The sequence below is a fragment of the Nothobranchius furzeri genome, chromosome 12, assembly GCF_043380555.1.
Source record: "Nothobranchius furzeri strain GRZ-AD chromosome 12, NfurGRZ-RIMD1, whole genome shotgun sequence".
Lineage (NCBI taxonomy): Eukaryota > Metazoa > Chordata > Actinopteri > Cyprinodontiformes > Nothobranchiidae > Nothobranchius > Nothobranchius furzeri.
This window is the reverse complement of record NC_091752.1, coordinates 69,639,447-69,661,518: the sequence shown is the minus strand read 5'-3', so window position 1 is coordinate 69,661,518 and position 22,072 is coordinate 69,639,447. Positions and strand designations below refer to the sequence as shown.

At 43.8% G+C, this 22,072-nt stretch overlaps 2 protein-coding genes across 12 annotated transcripts in view; one reads left to right on the top strand and one right to left on the bottom strand.

The window, feature by feature from the left end:
- Window positions 1-198: 198 nt before the first annotated feature.
- On the top strand, window positions 199-6,838 carry LOC129157313 (spectrin alpha chain, non-erythrocytic 1-like). 5 transcript variants are annotated; one of them, XR_011515808.1, is made up of 7 exons: window positions 199-2,070; window positions 2,239-2,371; window positions 2,955-3,450; window positions 3,937-4,059; window positions 4,130-4,347; window positions 4,771-5,078; window positions 5,151-6,838. XR_011515808.1 is itself a non-coding variant. In XM_054736624.2 (5 exons), the coding sequence occupies exons 1-5, from the start codon at window positions 4,798-4,800 to the stop codon at window positions 5,579-5,581; spliced, it is 318 nt and encodes a 105-aa protein (XP_054592599.1). In that variant the 5' UTR covers window positions 4,780-4,797; the 3' UTR covers window positions 5,582-6,838. The 5 variants fall into 5 exon arrangements, 1 of the variants encoding a protein (XP_054592599.1); XR_011515805.1 differs by having other exon boundaries at window positions 3,937-4,068; XR_011515806.1 differs by lacking the exon at window positions 199-2,070 and having other exon boundaries at window positions 2,150-2,371; window positions 3,937-4,068.
- Window positions 3,936-22,072, bottom strand: part of LOC129157332 (zinc finger protein 84-like) — a 56,046-nt gene continuing 37,909 nt past the window's right edge. For 5 of the 7 annotated variants that reach the window (XM_070542883.1, XM_070542884.1, XM_070542885.1 and 2 more), the window contains one exon: window positions 11,547-13,481. In XM_070542883.1, coding sequence (XP_070398984.1) covers window positions 11,659-13,481 — 1,823 coding nt within the window. In that variant the 3' untranslated portion in view covers window positions 11,547-11,658. Of the gene's footprint in view, window positions 6,273-11,546; window positions 13,482-22,072 lie in introns of those variants that run through there. The other 2 variants (XM_070542892.1, XM_070542891.1) reach the window with 2 other exon arrangements.

The window sequence follows — 22,072 nt, the reverse complement described above, 5'->3', positions numbered from 1 at the left end:
CCACAGAGCTAGCTCCGTGGAAAGGCCTCAGTACAGCCTCGGCCCCTCCTGGAAGCTGTTTCGGGATTTTGAGTCTCTGTGCTTGTGAATTCTGTTTTGGATATTATTGGTGCAATTGTTGGACAAAATGACTTGCAGTGGTATTAATTGCACTAATAGAGCGTCCAAGTAGTCTCCACTTCATTTTTTTCGGTAAGTTAAAATCTATATTTGTATTTTATGTCACTGCTGCCTTTAAACTAGCTGAGTTTACCAAAGTAGCTAGCTAACTATCAGTTTAACATGTAGCATGTACTGTTTAACCATGAAATTTAAATGTAAAATACGGTAAAATAATTAATAGGGCATATTTAGATGGGTAATAGGGTAAAACCCAGTGCATTTAAGATAAAAATGGGTTGAAATATGACGGAGCGCTAAGAGGGAGACTTCTGTATCCATTCTTCCATCCGGTAATCCCCAGCGGTCAGGCCGGGCAGCCTGACCGATCCGGCGCCTACTTGCTGCGCGGTCTGACCGCTCGTGGAGTTTTTCATGTCTGACTTTAACCGCATCTAATACTGTATTACGGCGTGAGCGCAACAGCGACAACTTAATATCGATGTGTGAGCAGCCTGAGTGGTAGGGTGCTTTCATCTGAACCCTTAAAACCTCCAGCAGGCTACGCTGCACTATTGACGTGTTAGCGCGCGGCGCTAACAACTTAGCAACGTGACATGTCTCTGAGAAAGCGTAAAACACGGACACTTCTTCTGAAGCGGAAAATAACACTTCTTCTTAAGCAGAGCAGGATGTCGCCTTGGCTCGTTCACGGCCGAGCCGGACTGAGCTCGATAACATTGATCAAGCACAGCCACTGGGTCGTTGTAGCTGCCACCAGGCCTGCTGAAGGAACACCAGCGGTTTCATCAGACTCGTAAAGTTTCTTGTTTTTGCTGGGGATTTCTGTATTTTACCGCTCCCTCCTGCAGTCTTCCCCTATTAAAATTTAAAATGTGTAACTTTATGTATTGTGATGAATGACTAATATTCATGTAAAACTAAAACGTTAGGCATTTAGGGGGAAAAAACAAAATAATAAACATTATACAGATGTCAAATAAATCAAACTGTAATTAAACTATATATTTTCAAAGTCATATAGACAGCATGATGGTTTGTGTGATCCGCGCGGTTTCACTTACACCCCTTTAATGATCAGGCTGTTTTTTATTATTGTTATCAGCTGATAGCAGTTAAAATTATGGTAAAAAATACTTTTATCTGTTTTTGATAACTTAATGCCCAGGAAGAGCATCTTCCTGGGCATTAAATATAACCCAAATGTTTTATTATGAGCAGATCTGATGAAGGTGTAGACAAGCAGTCTGCAAAGTAAAACTTGTTTAGAGTCCAAACTCTTACTAAAGCTTTTGAAAAGAAAAAATGGTTGAATTTTGAGAAATATCCACAACAGGGGAGCGAGACCTCTGAAAATTTTATATTTTCTCTGAATTCATAGAATAATGTGAAGATTCTGGGAAAAGTTGGGATTCTGAGATTAAAACGTAAATCTTTCTAATCATAATTCTGGCAGTTTTTGTGTCCTTCTGCTGTGGAAAGTCGTGCAACATGAAGATACTGAGAAGATACTTAAAACCTGTATTTTTATTCCATCCATAAATAAAATCATGAGCTATTTTTTTAATCCAAATTTGATCCAAAGGGCCATCGTTGGTTCCAGACCCGTTCTAGAACATTCCTCTAATCTTAAAGTCATCATCAGTTTCTTCCTTTTAACAAATATTTATTTGTTCAAATATTTAATATTTATAACTGGAATATTTGTTCCTCCCTCTCCCACTGCAGTTAGTCCTGTCCTGCAACCCTGTTTTTGCAGCTTAGTGAAGCCAACCATCACTAACCTGGGGGTGGTTTTGGACCCAGAGATGCGGATGGACTCCCACATTAGCCAGGTGGTTAGATCCTGCTTTTTCCAGCATCGCCAGCTACCAAAGATGAAGTCCATCCTGAAAGACGTGTCATATTTTCTCCCCAAGCCGGACCTGACCGTAGATATACTGCATCTCGGTGAGTTGGTAGATAGTGCTTGATGTTAGAAGTCTGTATGCCATCAGATAAACTCGCTCTTTTTTGGGGGGGGGGGGGGGGGGGGGGGCTTATATTGCAGTACGCACGAGTCAGTAATTTCCGGTAAGTATTTTAAAGCCATATACTTAATTAGTTCTTTGTATGAAGTTTTCCTCTAGGTGATCCAGAGAGGCTTGACCTTTGGGTGAGCAACCAAAAAAGAGAGGGCTGGACTCCCAATTCATTCTCCCACTTGTGCAGTGAACACTTTGAGAGTCATCACTTCACCACGGACGCCAGGGTACAAACACATTACTTCATATTTTGGTTGAGATTTTAAAAATTGAAGCATTAGCTGTATAACATACCGACGTTACATTGCTGTGTAACTAGAAGAAAATCTTCCCCACCCTTGAATTGTCTGTGACTAGGGCTGTTTAGATGGGAAACAATCATGTTATTAATTTCCATCTAATTCTATGGTTAATTACTCAGAGAAACAAATTAATTTTTGGACAGTCTTTAATGTGTAACTTTATGTATTTGGATGAATGACAAATATTCATGTTAAACTAAAACGTCAGGCATTTAGGGGAAAAAAACGAAATAATAAACATTATACAGATGTCAAATAAATCAAACTGTAATTAAACTATATATTTTCAAAGTCTCGATTCTGGATAAAATCCAACATATGCTTTATAAATAACAAACACTACACATGCCTTTTACACACACACACACACACACACACATGCAAGCACATTCACTCACACACACAGTGCTCTGTGTACCAGTGTGTTCTTCAGAAGCTGACCTTGTCTGATGTGTGTGTATGTGAATCTCTTTTTTTTTAATTAAGTAATTATGTTTTTTTATTTTAGGGGAGAGTTTGCCTGAAGGACACAGCCGTACCTACAATCTTCTCATCCTTTAAGGTCAAAAAACCTGTTCCAAGAAGGGAAGAACAGGTAAGTAGGAATGACAAGGTAAGTTTTGAACGTCATCAGCTTATCTGAAAGTAAGATTTAAAAGACCCTATCATCTTTGGTGATCTCACGCCTACACAACATCCTTTGTTCTAATGGTGAAATTAATTTAAGCTGATTTTTTACCTGCTGACCTCTATAACTTTATTCCTGTTCCTAATTACAAAGAAACACCTGTGCAGAGGAGGTGTTTTGAAGGTGACAGTTTCTGCTTATCAAGCAACAATTGACAGCTACAATAAAGCCTGATTCATGCTTCTCTGTCAGCTCCACCAGGGAGAGACACGCACGCACGGACAGGGACGTTTAGCTCTCATACTTCTCCGTCTCCTGGGGAGTGTTGCAAAGCAATTCCCGGACCGGACAGCAGAGGGCGGAGAGCTGTTCTGTGGTATCCTGTCATGTGTCGGTCCAAAATAGTGTGATGATATTGTGTTTTTTGTACATAACAGACTTTTTAACAGACAAATTTGTCGCATTCTCCTACACCTCTTCACGGGCTCGCCACAGTAAATATTCTATTTGGCGAGAGATAAACTTTATTGTATTTATCCTAGTGAATCTATAATTAAACGGGTAAACTAGTAGCACCACATCCAACATCAAAGAAAGTAAAATGTTATTATCAGGAGAGGGAGAATGTTTAAGTGGTTAGGTGCAGTGTGCTAGCCGATGGCCCCCTCCATGAGGCCACCACAGCTCAGCAGAACACCATTGTAGCTTCTTCTGGGGAGAAAAACACTTAGAGAAAAAATAAAGTTAACAGCTGAAATAGCAGGAAATAATACAGTTAAAGAGCAGATTGTAGAAGAAAGAAACCCCTGGGTTAAACTGGTCTGTCTACTGCATAATGCTGAACTCTAACATGTGTCCTCAGGGAAGGACCTGATTGGTGTCCAGAACCTGCTGAAGAAGCACCAGGCTCTGCAGGCTGAGATCACAGGTCATGAACCTCGCATCAAGGCTGTCACCCAGAAAGGAGAGACCATGGTGGAGGAGGGTAGAGCAGGTCTGGTCCTGACATGTTTCTGAGGTGTCTGCAGGTTCTGGCTCACTTTTTTTGGGTCCAGGTCACTTCGCTGGTGAGGAAGTGAAGACTAAACTGTGGGAGCTTCATGGACGTTGGGACACGCTGAAGGCCAAGGCGTCCCAGAGGAGGCAGGACCTGGAGGACTCTCTGCAGGCCCAGCAGTACTTTGCGGATGCTAATGAGGCTGAGTCCTGGATGAGGGAGAAGGAGCCCATCGTTGGAAGTCCAGACTAAGGGAAAGACGAGGATTCGGCCGAGGTATGGAAGTCCCTTCCTGAGAAACTCCAATCGCTTTTCTTTGCTCTCTTTCCAGTCCTTCATAATTAGTGTTTCTGTATTTGTCATTTCCTTCGGTTGTCTACCAGACGTCGTTGCTCGTTTGAGCGTCTCATGGGTTAGGGGTAGAAGTGCTGGCCTCGCACAGGAAGTGATGACAAACGTGTTCCCGGCGCTCTTATTTCAAACGGTTTACAAGCTGTGATGTGTGTTCCCGCTGCAGAGCAGCCATGACATGTGGCAGCCGGCAGAAGGCTCACGCTTTTCCACTAAACACCCGCAGAGCTACGTCTGCGGTGAACTGAGCAGGGTTAGTTTTACGGTGGCGGATCCGATTGGACCATCGCTGCAAGAAAGCTCCACTTGTGTCAGACGAGCTGAAGGTTCTGATGTTCCTCTCCACAGGCTCTCCTGAAGAAGCACGAGGCCCTGATGTCGGACCTGTCGGCTTACGGCAGCAGCATCCAGGCCCTGAAGGAGCAGGCCCAGTCCTGCAGGGTGAGTTCAGACCCCTCGGCCCGTCAGAACATTCTTATCCACCACGTTCTAACACCAGACCTGTCAACCCGACAGCAACAAGGTAATCAGCAGGTGCTTTTGTCCTGCAGGACCTGAAGGCCAACGAGTCCCGCCTGAGGGACATCAACAAGGTGGCATCTGAACTGGAGTCAGAAGGTTTGATGGCTGAGGAGGCTCCTATGGTTCAGGCTCAGGTGAGCGTCACCTGTCTGCAGCAGCTGGTCCCTCTCACTTCCTGGTTTAACTCTGCTCGTCTCTGTTTGTAGCAACAAGAACATCTGGGTTCTGCTCCTGGAAAGGTGCGTGTTGTCCTCCGCCTCCACCAGAACCAGACGTGGTGTTTTTGTTACCACTCATTTGTTTGTTTGTTTATAGGATGAAGCCGACTCTAACACGGCATCACCCTGGAAGGTGAGTTCATTCAGCTGATCAGAGGTCACCTCTGATGGCCGCAGTCACGGCCGACCGTGCTGACATCACACAGGAATTCAGGTGACCCGGCAGGCACCAGGTGCTGGTGAAAGTGGGGACATGTCAGCTGGTTGCCATGGCTACAGTTATCTTTATGCATCTGTATGACTGCTGACTGGTGTGTGTTTCCTGTGACCTTTGACCTCAGACCGTACGGTTGGGCGTTCAGACGACGGCTAACTTTAATTCCATCAAGGTAAGAGGAAGCTCTTCCCTTCCTGTCTGAGCGATCCGTCTCCAGGTTTCTTCGTCCGGCGTCCAGCCCGCTGGCGTCCACCTTCATCTCACCTTCATCTCATCTCACTTCATTTATAGTGCAATACTTTCACATTATCATTTTCCCACACTTCTGTATACCTGTATTTTGTTGTTTTTCAATAAAGAATAACAAATTATTTAAGTTTGGTTTTTGTTGCCACTCTGTTTATTTTAGTAAGATTTTCAAACCAAGTAAAGTTAGTAAAGAACACATTTCTATTGTCTGCTAAGAAACTGTTGGGATTTGAAATGGGCCTGTTGTACAAATAACTTGTAAATGATTATTCCTCACTTTTGTCTTAACCAAAGAAATTCCAGTAACTGAGCAAAAACATTTATTTTTAACACTACATTTTATAAAACAGGGCGCAAAGTGTCGGCACATGTATGTATGTCGATGGTCCGCCCCAACCAAACCAGGAGACACAGACGTCAGGGAGGCCAAGGTTGTGTCCGACGGTCTCTGCAGCTCTCTGGGCACCCCGCCTCACGTAGCTGTCACCAATGATCCAAATGGCTATGGAAGAAAAAATAACAGGTTTGGCCTAGCTGTTTAAAGTACAAAACCATACATGAAGTGGTCAAGACAGGAACTTACACTTGCTGCTTTGTGTAGCTGACGTTGACACACAGGCTGCCATGGTGACCTTTTAACATATCTAAGAAAAAATGTAATAAAAGAATGAAACTTAAAAACTCCCAAACCTCATGTCATATTTACTAATTAGCTATGGCTGATTTATTGTTTGGATCACAGTGAGTTACACTAATTCTAATATATTTTTATTTCTATTATACATACATACTTTTTAACTGTTATTTTCACATGACTGTTATCAGGCTCTCTTGTTCTGGTTCTCATGATAATTCCGTGTCTTCCAGTAAGTTATCTTGTGCTTACTTCATCTGTATAATGTCTCTTTACTTTTGGTAAATTGTACTGAGTCCAGAATAAAGGCTAGTTGGCTGTACAAGATACAAACAAGTATTATGTTTTGGAAATATATGAAACACCGCCAGCATCTGTTAGAGCCTGTGGCGGGGTGCTGAGGGCCGGCTCCAGCCCAGGAATGAGCTCTCCACGCCGGCCGGGAGGGTTTGAAACACCGCCATCCTCTCCTCTGCTGGCTGTTCATTCTGTTATGGTTACCGGTGCTTGTGTTGCAATGTGAAACGCTTGGTCTCAGATTTTGTAAGAAAGATAATAAAATGTCCCCCCAAAATACGACTTAAATATATTTTCTCTTCTTCATGATACATTTAATGGCTGGTGCGACACAGGAGTGATAGCGCCGAAAAAAACTGTACTGAAAACTTGCTCAAAGCAAAATGTTTTCATTACGGAAATAAATTATAAACTTACCGATTTAAAACTTTTTTAAAACAGGTACTTCTCACGAACAGGCGCAGAAAACCTCCACCTAAACTCCGTGTGAGGGTCAGGTCGTTGGGTGTTCCAGTTAGCTCCGGTTGAATTGAAGCTAGGTGGCTATGTCCGCTAGCTCGGCTCCCACCTCCGCTTTAGCTTTGGGTTAGCCAGGGTTAGCTTCAGGTTAGCTCGTAGCTAGTTCGTCACTCGATCCCAGCCTTACAGCCCCACCCTCAGCGCCTCCTCTCTTCCCTTTTATGGAATTGTCTGGGCTGGACGGAACCTGTGACATGGTCAAAATGGCGGTGGTGGCCACCTCCCATTATGGACAAAAAACGTGTTATTGGAGCCTATGGAATCCGTTTGTCCAGTATGTACAGTCTATGCTCTAGCCACGTACTGCACTTGTACGATTCGTGCACGTACTGCACGATTCTAGTTATAGTCACGTGAACTATAAGTTCACTATTAAAGACGAAGTGGAACCACGCTAGAAACACACAAGCACGCAGGAAGATGGGATTTCTTGATGAAATCTCCGGCAAAACGCTTTAAAACTGGTAAGGAGAAGCGAGACAGTTCGAAAATGTATGAAGCAGAGAAGCGTGTGCGTAGGTGGAATGACTCTTGGCGGTTTAAAGAAGACGGGAGGCGAAGAGAATGGCCGTGTTCGAGTTGAGCAGCGCCTCGCCTCTAAAACAGATGAGAGCAGACGGAAGCAGCAGGGGGAGTGGCTGAAAGTCGGCGTTTAAGTCGGACACAATTTCCTGCATGTGTAGCTCGGGGGTGACGATGGCTGAAGATATCGCGTTAGCGTTCACACTTGTTCAATTTTCAATTTTAATTCTGGTGCCTGTTAGCAGCTGAAACACATCCTCACGTGCTTGTGGATATCATATATTGTATATATATATATATATATACCGTAAATCCTCTAATACAGGCCCGGGCCTGTATTTGACTCAAGCTCATCAAGCTCCAGGCCTTTATTGGAAGGAGGGCCAGTATTAGAGGCAGGCCTCTATTTCTATTTGAGCAAAATGAACTAATGGTTCGCTGGAGTTTTTGACAATTAAAATTGCGCCCACATTTTCAAAGTTAAACACATTTCTTTTAACAACGGTTGTTTCTGCTTCAGCCATCTCCCCCTCCCCCTGCTTCAGCCATCTCCCCCCTCCCCCTGCTTCAGCCCTCTCCCCCCTCCCCCTGCGCAGCGGCCGCAAACTCACTGATGCGCCTGCAGCCTGTCAGAGTTCCTGCTGCTCTAAACATTAAAATAATTATTTCATTTTCTGTTCCTCACTTCTGATTACCTTCAATGGTGTCTGTTTGTTGCAACCAGCAGGTACAAAAACTAACTTGTTTTTATTTGACTATTTTTCTGTCCTGCCTGTTTATTATCTTCCTGCATCTCCTCTCAATCCTAAAGAAAAACTGCTACCTGGGTTCATATATATTCACCTCATGAGTTACCTTTGAACTGCAGTTCTAAAAGATCTACCGACCGCAAAAACAGCGGAGCGCTCGCTGTTTGGCGGCCGTATCAGTGATCAGTGCGTCGGAGGACAAGGTGATGCACGCAGCGCCCCGCTCCACAGCATGCAGCGAAACGCATCAGGCGCAAATAAAAGACAGAAAACATTAAAGGAAATGAACTGACATGAACGATCGCGTGTTAAATTAGTTTTTGAGGTGGCGACACCTGATTGTTACTGTGGCCGTGCTCAGGAGGCAGATCTACCGACCGCGAAAACAGCGGAGCGCTCCCTGCTTGCCGGCCGCATCAGTGATCTGTGCGTCAGAGGACAAGGTGATGTGCCCCGCTCCACAGCAGCGATACACATCAGGCGCAAATAAAAGACAGAAAACATTAAAGGAAATGAACCGACATGAACGATCGCGTGTCAGTACCTACGGTCTGGCACAGCGCGTTGCCCCCCCCCCCCCCCCGAGCGCAGGAGCTTGTCACCTGCTGACAGCAGGCTGCTGTCTTTTCCGAGGGCTGCATCTTGCCAGTCATTATCACGTGACAGCGACTAGTAGACGACAGGCATAAAAAGTCACTACAGTGAAGTTGACTAGTTCATACACCCCCTACTGCTGCTCTCCAGAGTGTTCTGCAGCATAATCAGCACGTTCTCTTTGAACTTGATAGTGTAATGACCTGGCTGGGGTTGTAAGCCAGGTGCATTCTGGGTATTGTGTTATATGTGTTTCCTATCGTTCTGCTAGTTCCTATGTGTTGATTTGCGTGTTGTGTGAGTGTTATGTAAGCCACAGGGAAGGTGATGTGTGTTCTGTGGAGCGGGTTGAATTAGCATGGTTAACTGACACCGTGACTCTGTGTGGTAGGAGCATGATAGAGGATCGTGTCTGTAGCGTTACAAAGCGTTGAAGAAAAAGCCTAATAGAGGTCTGCGTGAACCTCTACTGCCTCCTGCTGGTGATTTGGGGATTATAACCCTGCCGCTGGGACGCTCATACTTGCTTGTTACCACATTCCACCCGGCCACAATAAGAGACCGGCCATTATTTACCTCTGCTGACTCGGACACCGGCCAAAATTGGAGACCCGGCCTTTAATTGAATACCGGCCTGTATTAGAGGATTTACGGTATATATTTTTTTTTATCTGATTTGGTGCTATATGAAAACATGACTGTAATAATAAGTAAAGGTTATCAGCTGTAGCTTCAGTGTGCTCATAGGAAACGTGATGAAATAACAGAAAACACATTTCTCTTCATGGCCTATATTGTTGTCATCATCAACATAACATGATTTACAGAATACATGTGACCAACTAACATTTCATGTTCTACCACCGGATGTTTGGATCAAAATGTGAACCAATCAGATCTTAGATCAGGTGAGAGCCAGGCGTTTCCCGTCATCTAGGTTTTGCAGCCGAGGGAGAGCAACTGCAGCGCCTTGCTCCAAAATCTGCGGCCGCCTTGATCTCATGAGGTTATCGTTGCCTACGTAGGCATGACATCAGAGCAAGTCGGACACAAATCTAACCGGCATGCACTGCTCGCCGATCACCGCTGGTCTAATCTGCGCAGAACTGACTCATCTCGAACACAGCCAATGGCTCGAGTACAGCAAAGCGGAGTTGGTGATGTACTGCGTTGTATGCCGGAAGTATGCGACGACAAAATCGAGTTTTGTTGAGGGAACAAACAAATTGAAACTTGAATACGTTATTGTTTGTGAATGTGTACAAAATAAAGGTTTATTACATTTAAAACGGTTCAGTTGTTATTTTGACTCGTTTTGGCAGCTGACCAGCGGGGCCGGTAGATTCTTGGCGGGGCCGGTAAATATTCAGAGTTACCGGCCCGGCTGGCCAGTTGGTTTTGAAGTTAATGTCCACCCTTGTTATATAGTAAAAGCATTTCTGAAAGAAAAGAAGGCTCAAGACCATTAAGACACTTAAAAACTATTAAAAGAACCTTAAAATCGCCAGTGCAGTGATTTTAAAACCGGAGTAATGTGCTCCCGCTTCCTGGTCTTCATCAGGACACGTGCTGCTGAGTTTTGTAAAAGTTGTAAACCTGAGATGCTCTTTTTGGGAAGACCAGAAAGCAGAGCATTGCAGTAATCAATTCTACTGGTTACCAAAGCATGCACTAGCGTCTCCGTATTGGCCCGAGAGAGAATGGGGCGGACTCTGGCAATATTCTTAAGATGGTAAAAACCTATTTTTGTGATGTTTTTAATGTGGGGGATAAGTCAGGTCAGAGTCGAAAATAACACCCAGATTCTTCACTTGTAGTGATGGATAAAAAGACATTGATTGTAGTTTAGGTAAAAGTTTCTCTCTCTGGACCTCAGAACCGATGACTAAAACTTCAGTTTTGCCTTGAGTGAGCTGGAGAAAGTTTTCAGTCATCCATGATTTAATATCTAAAATGCAGTTAAAAAGTGTTTCCATTGGCTGTGTGTCATCAGGAAACACGGAGATGTACAACTGTGTATCGTCAGCGTAACTGTGGAAATTCACCCCATGTCTCCTGATGACGCTGCCCAGAGGGAGCATATAGAGGTTAAAAAGCACTGGGCCAAGAATTGAACCCTGAGGCACACCGCATGTGATGCTGTGGACCCCAGAGGAACAGGTATCCAAACTCACCATAAAAGTCCAGTCTGTGAAGTAGGAAGTGAACCAACTGTGAACAGCACCAGAGAGGCCGATCTGTTTTAAACGGGTTAAAAGAATAGTGTGGTCTACTGTATTAAAGGCAGCGCTTAGATCCAGCAGAACCAACACTGTTGCCCTCCGAGCATCATAATTTGTTCTAAAATCATTTCAAATCTTCAGAGGGGCCGTCTCAGTGCTGTGGTTCACCCTAAAACCAGACTGAAATTTCTCTAGGACATGTTGGTGGTTGATAAAATCATTAAGTTGCATTAAAACAAGCTTCTCTAAAATTTTGCTTAAAAATGGTAAGTTGGATACCGGTCGAAAATTGTTAGTCATTAAAATCTAAATTGCTCTTCTTCAACAGGGGTCTGACCACCGCCCGTTTAAAAGCAGGAGGAAAGACCCCCCCCCCCCCCCCCACCCGTCTGAAGGGAACAGTTCATCAAAGTTAAAATCTCATCTCTAAAAGAGTCATAAAATTGTTTAAAAAACCTTGTGGGGATAGGGTCCAGAACACACGTGGTGGGACTCACTGAGGAGAAAACTTTATCATTAATCTCGGCTTCAACCAAGACAAAACTGTCCTATTCCCACAGAGCTCACAGGTGAAAGGCTTCTCTCCTGTGTGGACTCTCGGGTGTTTGTTTAAATTTGTCTTTTGGCTAAATCTTTGTCCACAGAGCTCACAAGCAAAAGGCTTCTGTCCAGTGTGGACTCTCATGTGTTTGTTTAAACTTCCCTTTTCACTAAATCTATTACCACAGAGCTCACAAGCAAAGGGCTTCTCTCCTGTGTGGACTCTCATGTGACTATTTAAATGTCCCTTTTCACTAAATCTATTCCCACAGAGCTCACAAGCAAAGGGCTTCTGTTCAGTGTGGACTCTCATGTGTCTGTTTAAACGTCCCTTTTCACTAAATCTATTACCACAGAGCTCACAAGCAAAGGGCTTCTCTCCTGTGTGGACTCTCATGTGTTTGTTTAAACTTCCCTTTTCACTAAATCTAAAACCACAGAGCTCACAAGCAAAGGGCTTCTCTCCTGTGTGGACTCTCATGTGACTGTTTAAATTTGTCTTTCGGCTAAATTTCGCTCCACAGAGCTCACAAGCAAAGGGCTTCTGTTCAGTGTGGACTCTCATGTGTCTGTTTAAACTTCCCTTTTCACTAAATCTATTACCACAGAGCTCACAAGCAAAGGGCTTCTCTCCTGTGTGGACTCTCACGTGACTATTTAAATGTCCCTTTTCACTAAATCTATTCCCACAGAGCTCACAGGCGAAAGGCTTCTCTCCTGTGTGGACTCTCATGTGTTTGTTTAAATATGTATTTTGGCTAAATCTTTGTCCACAGAGCTCACAAGCAAAGGGCTTCTCTCCTGTGTGGACTCTCATGTGACTGTTTAAATTTGTCTTTCGGCTAAATTTCGCTTCACAGAGCTCACAAGCAAAGGGCTTCTGTTCAGTGTGGACTCTCATGTGTCTGTTTAAACTTCCCTTTTCACTAAATCTATTACCACAGAGCTCACAAGCAAAGGGCTTCTCTCCTGTGTGGACTCTCATGTGTCTGTTTACATGTCCCTTTTCACTAAATCTATTCCCACAGAGCTCACAGGCGAAAGGCTTCTCTCCTGTGTGGACTCTCATGTGTTTGTTTAAATTTGTCTTTTGGCTAAATCTTTGTCCACAGAGCTCACAGGCGAAAGGCTTCTCTCCTGTGTGGACTCTCATGTGTTTGTTTAAATGTCCCTTTTCACTAAATCTATTCCCACAGAGCTCACAAGCAAAAGACTTCTGTCCTGTGTGGCCTCTCATGTGTGTGTTTAAAAGTGTCCTATGACTAAAGGATTTGTTGACGGTCCTAAAATCTGACTCAGAACACCTGTTCTCATTCCAGTCATTGTCTCGGTCTCCAGTTTCAGATCCAGAGTCTGACAGCTCAGAGTCTAGAGTTGCATCATCATCATCATCATCTACAATGTCAGTCTCTGAATAATCAGGAGTCTGTTCATGAGGGTTCAGATCTGGGTTCCGGCTAGTTTCTAGTCCACCAGTTTTTGCTGTCGTCTGGTCAGTTGAGCTGCTGGTTGAAACATCTCTGTCTTCTATTTGTTTCTGATGAAGCTGTGAGAACAGAGGCTTCTCTTTATCATCCTCATTCTTTATAGAAGCAACAGTGAATGGAAAGCTGGTGGCATCAGTCTCCTCATTCAAATGGAGATGTACCCCTTCCATTCTGGGCCAGAGTTTCTCCTCTTCCTCCTTTATGTGGAGAAAATCTAAGTCCTGCTGGTTGACACCAGCGCTATGTTCTTCTAGAGCTTCTTCTTTAACCAGCACCACCTGTTGAAAAGCTGTAGGAAACACAGAAACGCATGATGTGAATTACTGACAGCTGTAACTGTTTTCAAACATATAACAGGAGCCCTGACAAATGACCAAGTAAAAGACGCATAATAACACCTATTATAAAAAGACCTTTTTCCCTGCACACTGGACCAGGACATGAAAACTCAATGAGCTGCATACTGACTAGAAAGTTTGCCCTTATAGCCTGGTGATATTGTGTGTGTGTGTGTGTGTGTGTGTGTGTGTGTGTGTGTGCGGTTGTGTGCGTGCGTGTGTGTGTGTGCGTGCGTGCGTGCGTCTAACATCCGCTGTGAGGACACATTTTTCACCTCTAACATGGGGACATATTAAAATTGTGAGGACATTTGCTAAGTTACCACAGTGAATAAAAACCTAATTTGATTTTAGAGGTATGGTGTGAATTAACTTTTAGTTGAGGTTAGAGTTGGGAATACAGCAAAAGTAGTTACTTAACCAGACTGGTAATTGAGAGAACTGGGAAATGGCCTGCCATTACCCTGGCCCACTCAGTGACTGCCATCAGTCATGACATGCTTCATGTCTAAATGAACAATCCGTCATGTGACTAGTCGGGCCTGCATTGGCGCTTTCACATCTGGGCAAGCACGGATTGGACTGTGTAGCATTTGTCCGGGTCCTGCACCAGTAGGTTTTATTCACACACACTTCTCATGAACGGGGAAATCTCCTAGCTAGTGGGCTGGGCAAAATAAAGCACAGAGAAAGTCAGCGGTGACTCCCTTAAACAATGACTGTGCAGCTTAAATCTCTTTGTGTGTTTCTGTGTGTGTGTGCTCCTCACAGCAGTGAGGAGCGACGCCGCTTCAGTCAGAGGCGACATTGACTAAACAGTATCCATGATAATGAATTGTGCATGCAAGAAGGTCCCGCTGCTTGGTTCAATCCACCAATCGAAGGCTCCCACTAATGGTAGGCGTGTTTTTGAACCAGCCAATCAGTTGGTAATGGGTGTGTTGGACCTGTTCAGCCCAAAGTAGACCTCCTTGGTATGTGCGCCGAAAAACCGACTGGTTTAGTGCAGAAAATTACAAGACTACCTAGATATGGACACTTTAAAAGCTACCCAGTCTGGTCCATGCTGGCCCAGATGAGAAAGCACCATAAGTGACCATTGTGGAGGAACCAGTTTAAGGTGGTGTTTTAGGGCCATTTGCGTTAACACGAAGTGCACATTGTGCAATGATGAGTATGCAGGGTGGGTTTGAGTGAGTAAGAAGAAACAATGGCTGCCAGGATTTGATAATCTGATCATCATCACCTGACACCACTTCTAATTTTGACCTTTCATCATACTGGGACTTTTTTCTGTGGTACAATGCGTACCTGTAAAATTTCCTGGTATTTATTAGTCCAAATCTCTGAGATTTCTGAAAAACATCTGTGTTCAGAAAAGAACCAAATAATGGAATTGGATAACAAACACAGATATTTTTTAACAAAGATGTTCAAAGCCTTTTCTCCGCCCGCAGCACAGTCAGAGCCGCTTGAATAGAATAGAATAGAATAGAATAGATTATTATTCCCACAGTGGGGAAAATCACTCCTTACAACAGAACATACACTTAGAAAAAGAAGCAGAAAAATAAGCTATTATTGTAAGCTTCAACCACTAAAATCAACGAATAAACTAAAAACTTGGGTTTCCAGAAGTATGCATCATAAAGGACACTGACATACTAATGTACATCAGTGCACAAGTATTGAACACATTCTGAACATTGCATTGATGTCTTTGTGTAACAGAGCCATTATACACGTTTACTGCAGAGGGGATGAACGACCTATGTAGCGGTCTGTTTTGCATCTCGGATGTCTGTCTGCCACTGAAGGAGCTGTCCAATGCCTCCACAGTGGAATGCAGTGGGTGAGAGGTTTTTTAAGATGGAGGTAATCTTCACCATCATCCTCCTTTCACACATCTCCTCTACTGAATGTAGTTGGCAGCTGGGAATTAACTTTGAAGAACCTCAGCCTCCTCAGGACGAGGGGGCGGCTTTGGCCCTTCTTATACAGAGCATCTGTGTTGTTGGACCAGTTTAGTTTACTGCTCAGGTGAACACCCCGGTACTTAAAGGTATTCAACACCTAAATGTCTGCATCCTGGATGTTTACTGGTGACTGAGGAGTAGTGTTTCTCTGGAAGTCAATCACCATCTCCTTTGTCTTACTGGTGTTCAAGCAAACACCAGTCAATAAAGTCTACAATGACTGACCTGTACTTCAGGTCATTCCCTACCGACACACAGCCAAATCATCTGAGAACTTCTGGATGTGACAGCGCTGCTGTTGTAGGTGAAATCCGAGGTGTAGAAGGTGAATAGCAAACCTTTCTTTTCACTGCAAGTCAAAGCGTTAGGAAACGGCCGCTGAACATCCCAAATTTTCTCTCTCTGAGCCTCAAAACCTGGTTGAGCTGGAGAAAGTTTTCTGTTGTTCCGCCTAGCTTTTAGGGAACCATTTGAGTTTGCACGCAGTTTATTTGGTGTTGAACAGTTTGCTCGTCCAGTTAGCTTAGCCTCAGCACGGCTATGGCTACTTCTGTCTCTGCTTCTCCATCTCTTATCTCTTGCTCTCTGTGTCAGATGTTTAGTTACTACTCTGCCTCCTTTAGCGATAATGGTACGTGTAATAAATGTAGCATTTTTGTAGCTTTGGAGGTGAGGGTGTCGGAATTGGAGTCCCGGCTCTGCGCTGTTGAAAAACCCATAAACAGCTGTAGCTACTTAGCTAGCGCGGGGCTAACTAGCTCAGAACAACCCTGTAGCAGTCCTCCAGCAGAACCCGAGCAGCCGGGACCTCAAGCCGGCTGGGTTACAGTACGCAGGAAGCATAGAACCCAGCCCGTGGGCCACCACCAACCCGTCCACGTTTCTAACAGATTTTCCCCGCTCAGTGACGCACCCACTGATAAGCAGACTCTGATCATTGGCAGCTCCATAGTCAGAAACGTGGCATTAGAGACTCCAGCAACCATAGTTAAATGTTTACCTGGGGCCAGAGCGGGCGACATTAAATCTTACCTGAAACTGCTGGCTAAGGATAAGCGTAAATACAGTAAGACTGTTATTCACGCAGGCGGTAACGACACCCGTTTACGACAATCGGAGGTCACTACAATTAATGTTGCTTCGGTGTGTAAGTTTGCCAAAACAATGTTGGACTCCGTAATTTTCTCTGGCCCCCTGCCTGATCGGACCAGTGACGACATGTTTAGCCACATCCTGTCCTTCAATCGCTGGTTGTCTAGGTGGTGTCCTGAAAACAACGTGGGCTACATTGATAATTGGAAAACTTTTCCTGGTCTGATGCGGAGAGACGGCATCCATCCCTCTTTGGATGGAGCAGCTCTTCTTTCTAGAAACATGGCCAGTTTTATTAGTCCTCCATGACAACCCAGGGTCTAGACCAGGAAGCAGAGTTGTAGTTTAACACAGCCCTCTGCAGCTTCTGTACTGTTACCCACCCACTACCCCATAGAGACAGTGTCCTGCCCACGGCCAAAATCACACAGATTAAATATCAGGCTTAATAAAGCAAATCATGGAAATCTCATAAATATTAGAACAAATTCAACTGAGCAGAAAATTAGAAAATTTAAATATGGGTTGTTGAACATTAGATCCATTTTCTCTAAGACTTTGTTAGTTAATGACTTGATTTGTGATAATCAGATCTCTTTGCTCTCTCTCACAGAATCCTGGCTGCAGCAAGAGGACTATGTTAGCTTAAACGAGTCAACTCCTTCAAATGATTTAAATCATCATATTGCTCGAAGTACAGGGCGAGGAGGAGGAGTAGCAACCATTTTTCATTCGGACTTATTAATCAGTCCCTTACCAAGTAATAGCTACAGTTCGTTCGAACATCTTATTAAGTTTTCCTAATCCAGATAGCAAAACTGTAAAACCACTCTTGTTTGTAGTTTTATATCGTCCACCAGGCCCTTACTCGGAGTTTTTGGATCAGATCTCAGATTTTTTTTCTGATTTGGTGCTAAATACTGATAAGGTCATTATAGTGGGGGATTTTATTATTCATGTGGACATTGAAAATGATAGCCTCAGTGTAGCCTTTAGTAATATCTTAGACTCAATTGGTTTTACTCAAAGAATACATAGCTCCACCCACTCCTGCCATCATACATTGGACCTTGTGCTATATAGAAAAAAATACATGGCCATTTTTAACACTTTATTGAATGCAGATCAAAGGGCAGTAACGGCATTCTCTGACTGAACTTAAAAACAACATTCAGGAGGTTTAACTTTGAAATGCAAATTTGGCTGCAACATCTAACAGAAATAAAAAAAGTGCCCTACTATCTCCTCGATCAGCGCAGACTTTACCTCTCAGCATGCGCTGTCGCGAGATTTAATCAAGTGCGGTAATTGCGGTGGCACGTCATGCAGCGCGGTGGGTTTCTTAATATCGCAATATATTGTTCTTGCGATTATTGTGACAGCCCTAATGCTGACGATACTCAGTTATATTTATCCAATAACCCTGATGAACCTAATCGGTTGGGTAGATTCTAGGCTTGTCTTCAGGACATAAAAAATTGGATGACTAAACTTTTTGCATTTAAATCAAGAAAAGACGGAAGTTCTCATCTTTGGACCAGAAATTAAGAAAAGAAAATTGCTTAGTCAATCACCTGACCTGAATGGCATTACATTAATCACCGAGAACAAAGTAAGGAACCTTGGTGTTATCTTTGACCAGGAAAGGTCATTCAAATCCCAGGTTAAACAGGTTTGAAGGATTTCCTTTTTCCACCTTCGGAATATTGCTAAGATTAGAAGCATCCTTTCCAGGAGTGATGCTGAAAAACTAGTTCATGCATTTATTACATCAAGACTGGATTACTGTAATTCATTACTCTCAGGAAGTCCACAGAATGTAGTTAAAAGTCTTCAGCTTGTCCAAAATGCTGCAGCTAGAGTTCTGATGAGAATTAAAAAGAGAGATCATATCTCTCCTGTCTTAGCTTCCCTACATTGGCTACCTGTTAAATTCAGAATAGATTTTAAGATCCTTCTTCTCACATATAAAGCTCTTAATAATCAAGCTCCATCATACATTAGTGATCTGGTTGTTCCATACGTTCCTAACCGAGCACTTCGCTCTCAGACTGCAGGTTTACTGGTGGTTCCAAGAATATCTAAAATTAGGATGGGAGGCAGATCTTTTAGTTATCAGGCTCCTCTCCTGTGGAACCAGCTCCCAGCTTTAGTCCGTGAGGCAGACACCTTGTCTACTTTTAAGACTAGGTTTAAAACATTTTTATTTGATAGGGCCTATGGTTAAAATCTGATGTTAGCCTGAATCTGGACAAGTGGGGGAGTAGAGGGAGGTGGAGTGTACAGTCGGTAAAGACGGCTCTCCCTTGCCCTGCCTCCAACATGCCTACACCTAAATAGGATAGATTATCCAGAGTTATCTCTGTAGTTATGCTGCTGTAGGCTTAGACTGCTGGTGGATACATTGACCACTTTTCACACTCTACTGATTTTTTCTAAAATCTGTTCTTTAACTGTATTATTTTCTGCAATTTCAGCTGTTAACTTTAATTCTTCTCTAAGTGTTTTTCTCCCCAGAAGAAGCTACAATGATGTTCTGCTGAGCTGTGGTGGCCTCATGGAGGGGGCCATCGTCTAGCACACTGCTACTAACCACTTAAACATTCTCCTTCTCCTGATAATAACATTTTGCTTTCCTTGACGTTGGATGTGCTACTACTAGTTTATCTGTTTAATTATAGATCCACTAGGATAAATACAATAAAGTTTGTCTCTCACCAAATAGAATATTTACTAAGAAATCACAATATAACTATAGACACATTACTTTGTCTTTGTGTGTGTGTGTGTGTGTGTGTGTGTGTGTGTGTGTGTGTGTGTGTGTGTGTGTGTGTGTGTGTGTGTGTGCGTGCGCGCGCGCGCGTGCTCTGTCTCCTCGATCCCCAGTGAGTCGTGGAGGAAGGCTGCCTAATGAGCCAGGATTCTCTGGAGGTTTCTTCCTGTTAAAAGGGAGTTTTCCTCTCCACTGTCGCTTTATGCTTGCTTAGTATGAGCATTGCTGTAAAGCCACTGACACTAGTCAGTGACTTGATGCAATTTGCTGGGTTCCTTATATAGGAAACATTATTTCTGATTGGCTTAATGAACTGACCTGAATTGGATTGTTTATTATGTGAAGTGCCTTGAGACGACTCTTGTTGTGATTTGGCGCTATATGAATAAAATTCAATTGAATTGAAGTTACAAGTTAACCCATCAACTATGTAGGGCTGGGCGGTATGGCCTAAAATCAATATCATGATATATTGAGGATTTCACCTCAATAACGATAAATGGAAGATAACTACAGGTATGTGCATAAAACAAAAGTTGTCCACTAGATGGGGCTGCCACATGTATCACGTTGAGTCACATTTCTACGTGACTCAAGGTGGTACAGCTTCTTAAAGGTAACGTTGCCAAGCTACACACATCTTTTCATTTTTTTATTATCAAATTTATTGACGGGAAAAATGATTTCAATATAAGTCAGAAATTTCTATAACGATAATTTTTCGGTTCGTTTCCCAGTCCTACCGTCAACATATAAAAAATGGACATTACCCCCCCTGCTCTCCCTGTTAGTTGCTGCTGCTGCTGACTGGAGCATCGCAAAACCAAGGCTTATCTATGGCCACTGGGTTGGCTGGCATACCTGCTGAACACCTAAGGTATGCTAGCAGAAGTTAGCACCACTCCTTGCTATATGCATTTCATAATTTCTTGCTCATGGATGTTTGCCTGATTCAGTGCTAGCTGTTCTGTTGATCCCAGTGATGAAAGATAAGGGTGGGAGAGGTGGTAGCATGGATACCTATAGGCCTTTTGCTCTGGCTAGCACTCTCTCAAAAGTCTTGGAAAGAATTCTGCTGGACAGAATTAATGACGCCTTAAAAATCACAGCCAGTCAGTTTGGCTTTGAGTCTGAGCATGGTACAAACATGTGTATATATGCCCTAAAGGAGATCGTGACCAAATACAGAAACCAGAACTCCTCAGTCTCTATGTGCTTCATTCCAGCATTTCATTCATTGTCTCAGTTATTGTTGAACTAGGAATAATCTCGGGCCTGTTCATTTCAAAATCAGGTCTGGATTAGTCCTCAGTTCTGTGAAGCCAATTCGTTGCTGGCTATTTTCCTGTGTTTAAAAAGTCTGTGTGTGTCTTTGCTGTTTTCACCCTGAGGTCGCAAATTTTTATGATTTGGTACGGTCTCATGGTTTTGATGTAACCTTTCTGACATCTTGAGATGGGAGGGGGGCAGGAGTTGTGCCTTTTATCTTATTAAAGAGTCCAGGTGCATGAGCTAATTTAGTAAATAAACAGACCATGTACTCGTAAAATCGATAAGATCGCTAAAACAAGCAGGAGGAAAGAAGATTTACTGATTCCTCCCCAAGGCCAGAGAGAAGAAAGGATGGAACAAAGGAGGGGCAGGTCACCAGAGGAGCAAAGGTAGAAAAGATGGGCGGATTCGGAAAGGAACCAATCAGCAGAGCCTGCCGAGGGGATGATCCCAGAGAGGGGATGAGGTAATCCTGAAGAGGAAGATCATGTGACCAGACGTGGAGTCCCAGAAGCGGGGGTGGGGTGGGGGTGGGGGTGGGGGGGACATGGAGATGCACCCCTGAAGAGTACAACTCTCTACAGAGTAAAGACTGGTTTATGCTTCTCCGTCAGCTCCACGAGGGACAGACACGCACGGATTGACGGAAGCGTTTTGCTTTCATACTTCTCCGTCTCCTGGAGAGTGTTGCAAAGCAATTGCCTGGCAGGACAACAGAGGGCGTAGCGCTGTTCTGTGGTATCCTGTCATGTATCGGTCCAAGATAGTGTGTTTATATTGTGTTTTTATTGTGTTTTTTGTGTTTATAAGAGACTTTTAACACGGACATATTCGTCTCTCATTCTACCACCGCTTCATGCGCTCCCCACCTCTTCCACAAATAAAACGCTTGCTGCGCATCTTTTCACTCCTCCAGTCACGGGAGAATTAAACATTCATATTTTTAGAGTTTTTTCGCGAGGTATTCTTCAAGCTTCTCAGTGTCTGCCGCTAGTTATCCTCGGCTCTCTTTGCAATGGCGGCGCTGTAAACAACAGCGGCGTCCTGACCAATCACAAGCTTGCGCAATCCGTCTCGTTCGACGGATGTTTAAAAAAGTGGGCTCGACTCCGTACGTACTTGCGTGCCTGCCGGAGCCCTACGCAAGGACGGATAATGGCGTTGCGTGTCTCCACACTGACGCAGACGGAGAAGCATAAATCAGGCTTTAAAGTGTTTGTTGGTACTTAATGCCACGCCCACTATACCGATTACAAGTCAAACCCTGAGATTTTAAAGAGTGAGAGCTAGCCCGGTAAACTGACTTCTAACAGTTATCTTGTTTCAACCATCATTCATCATAATTTGCTCATTATTGTTCCTAACCCTCAGCCCACGTCTGCCTGCTGCCCGTCCGCCCTGCGCTCCCACCGCTCACCTTTCCTGAAGT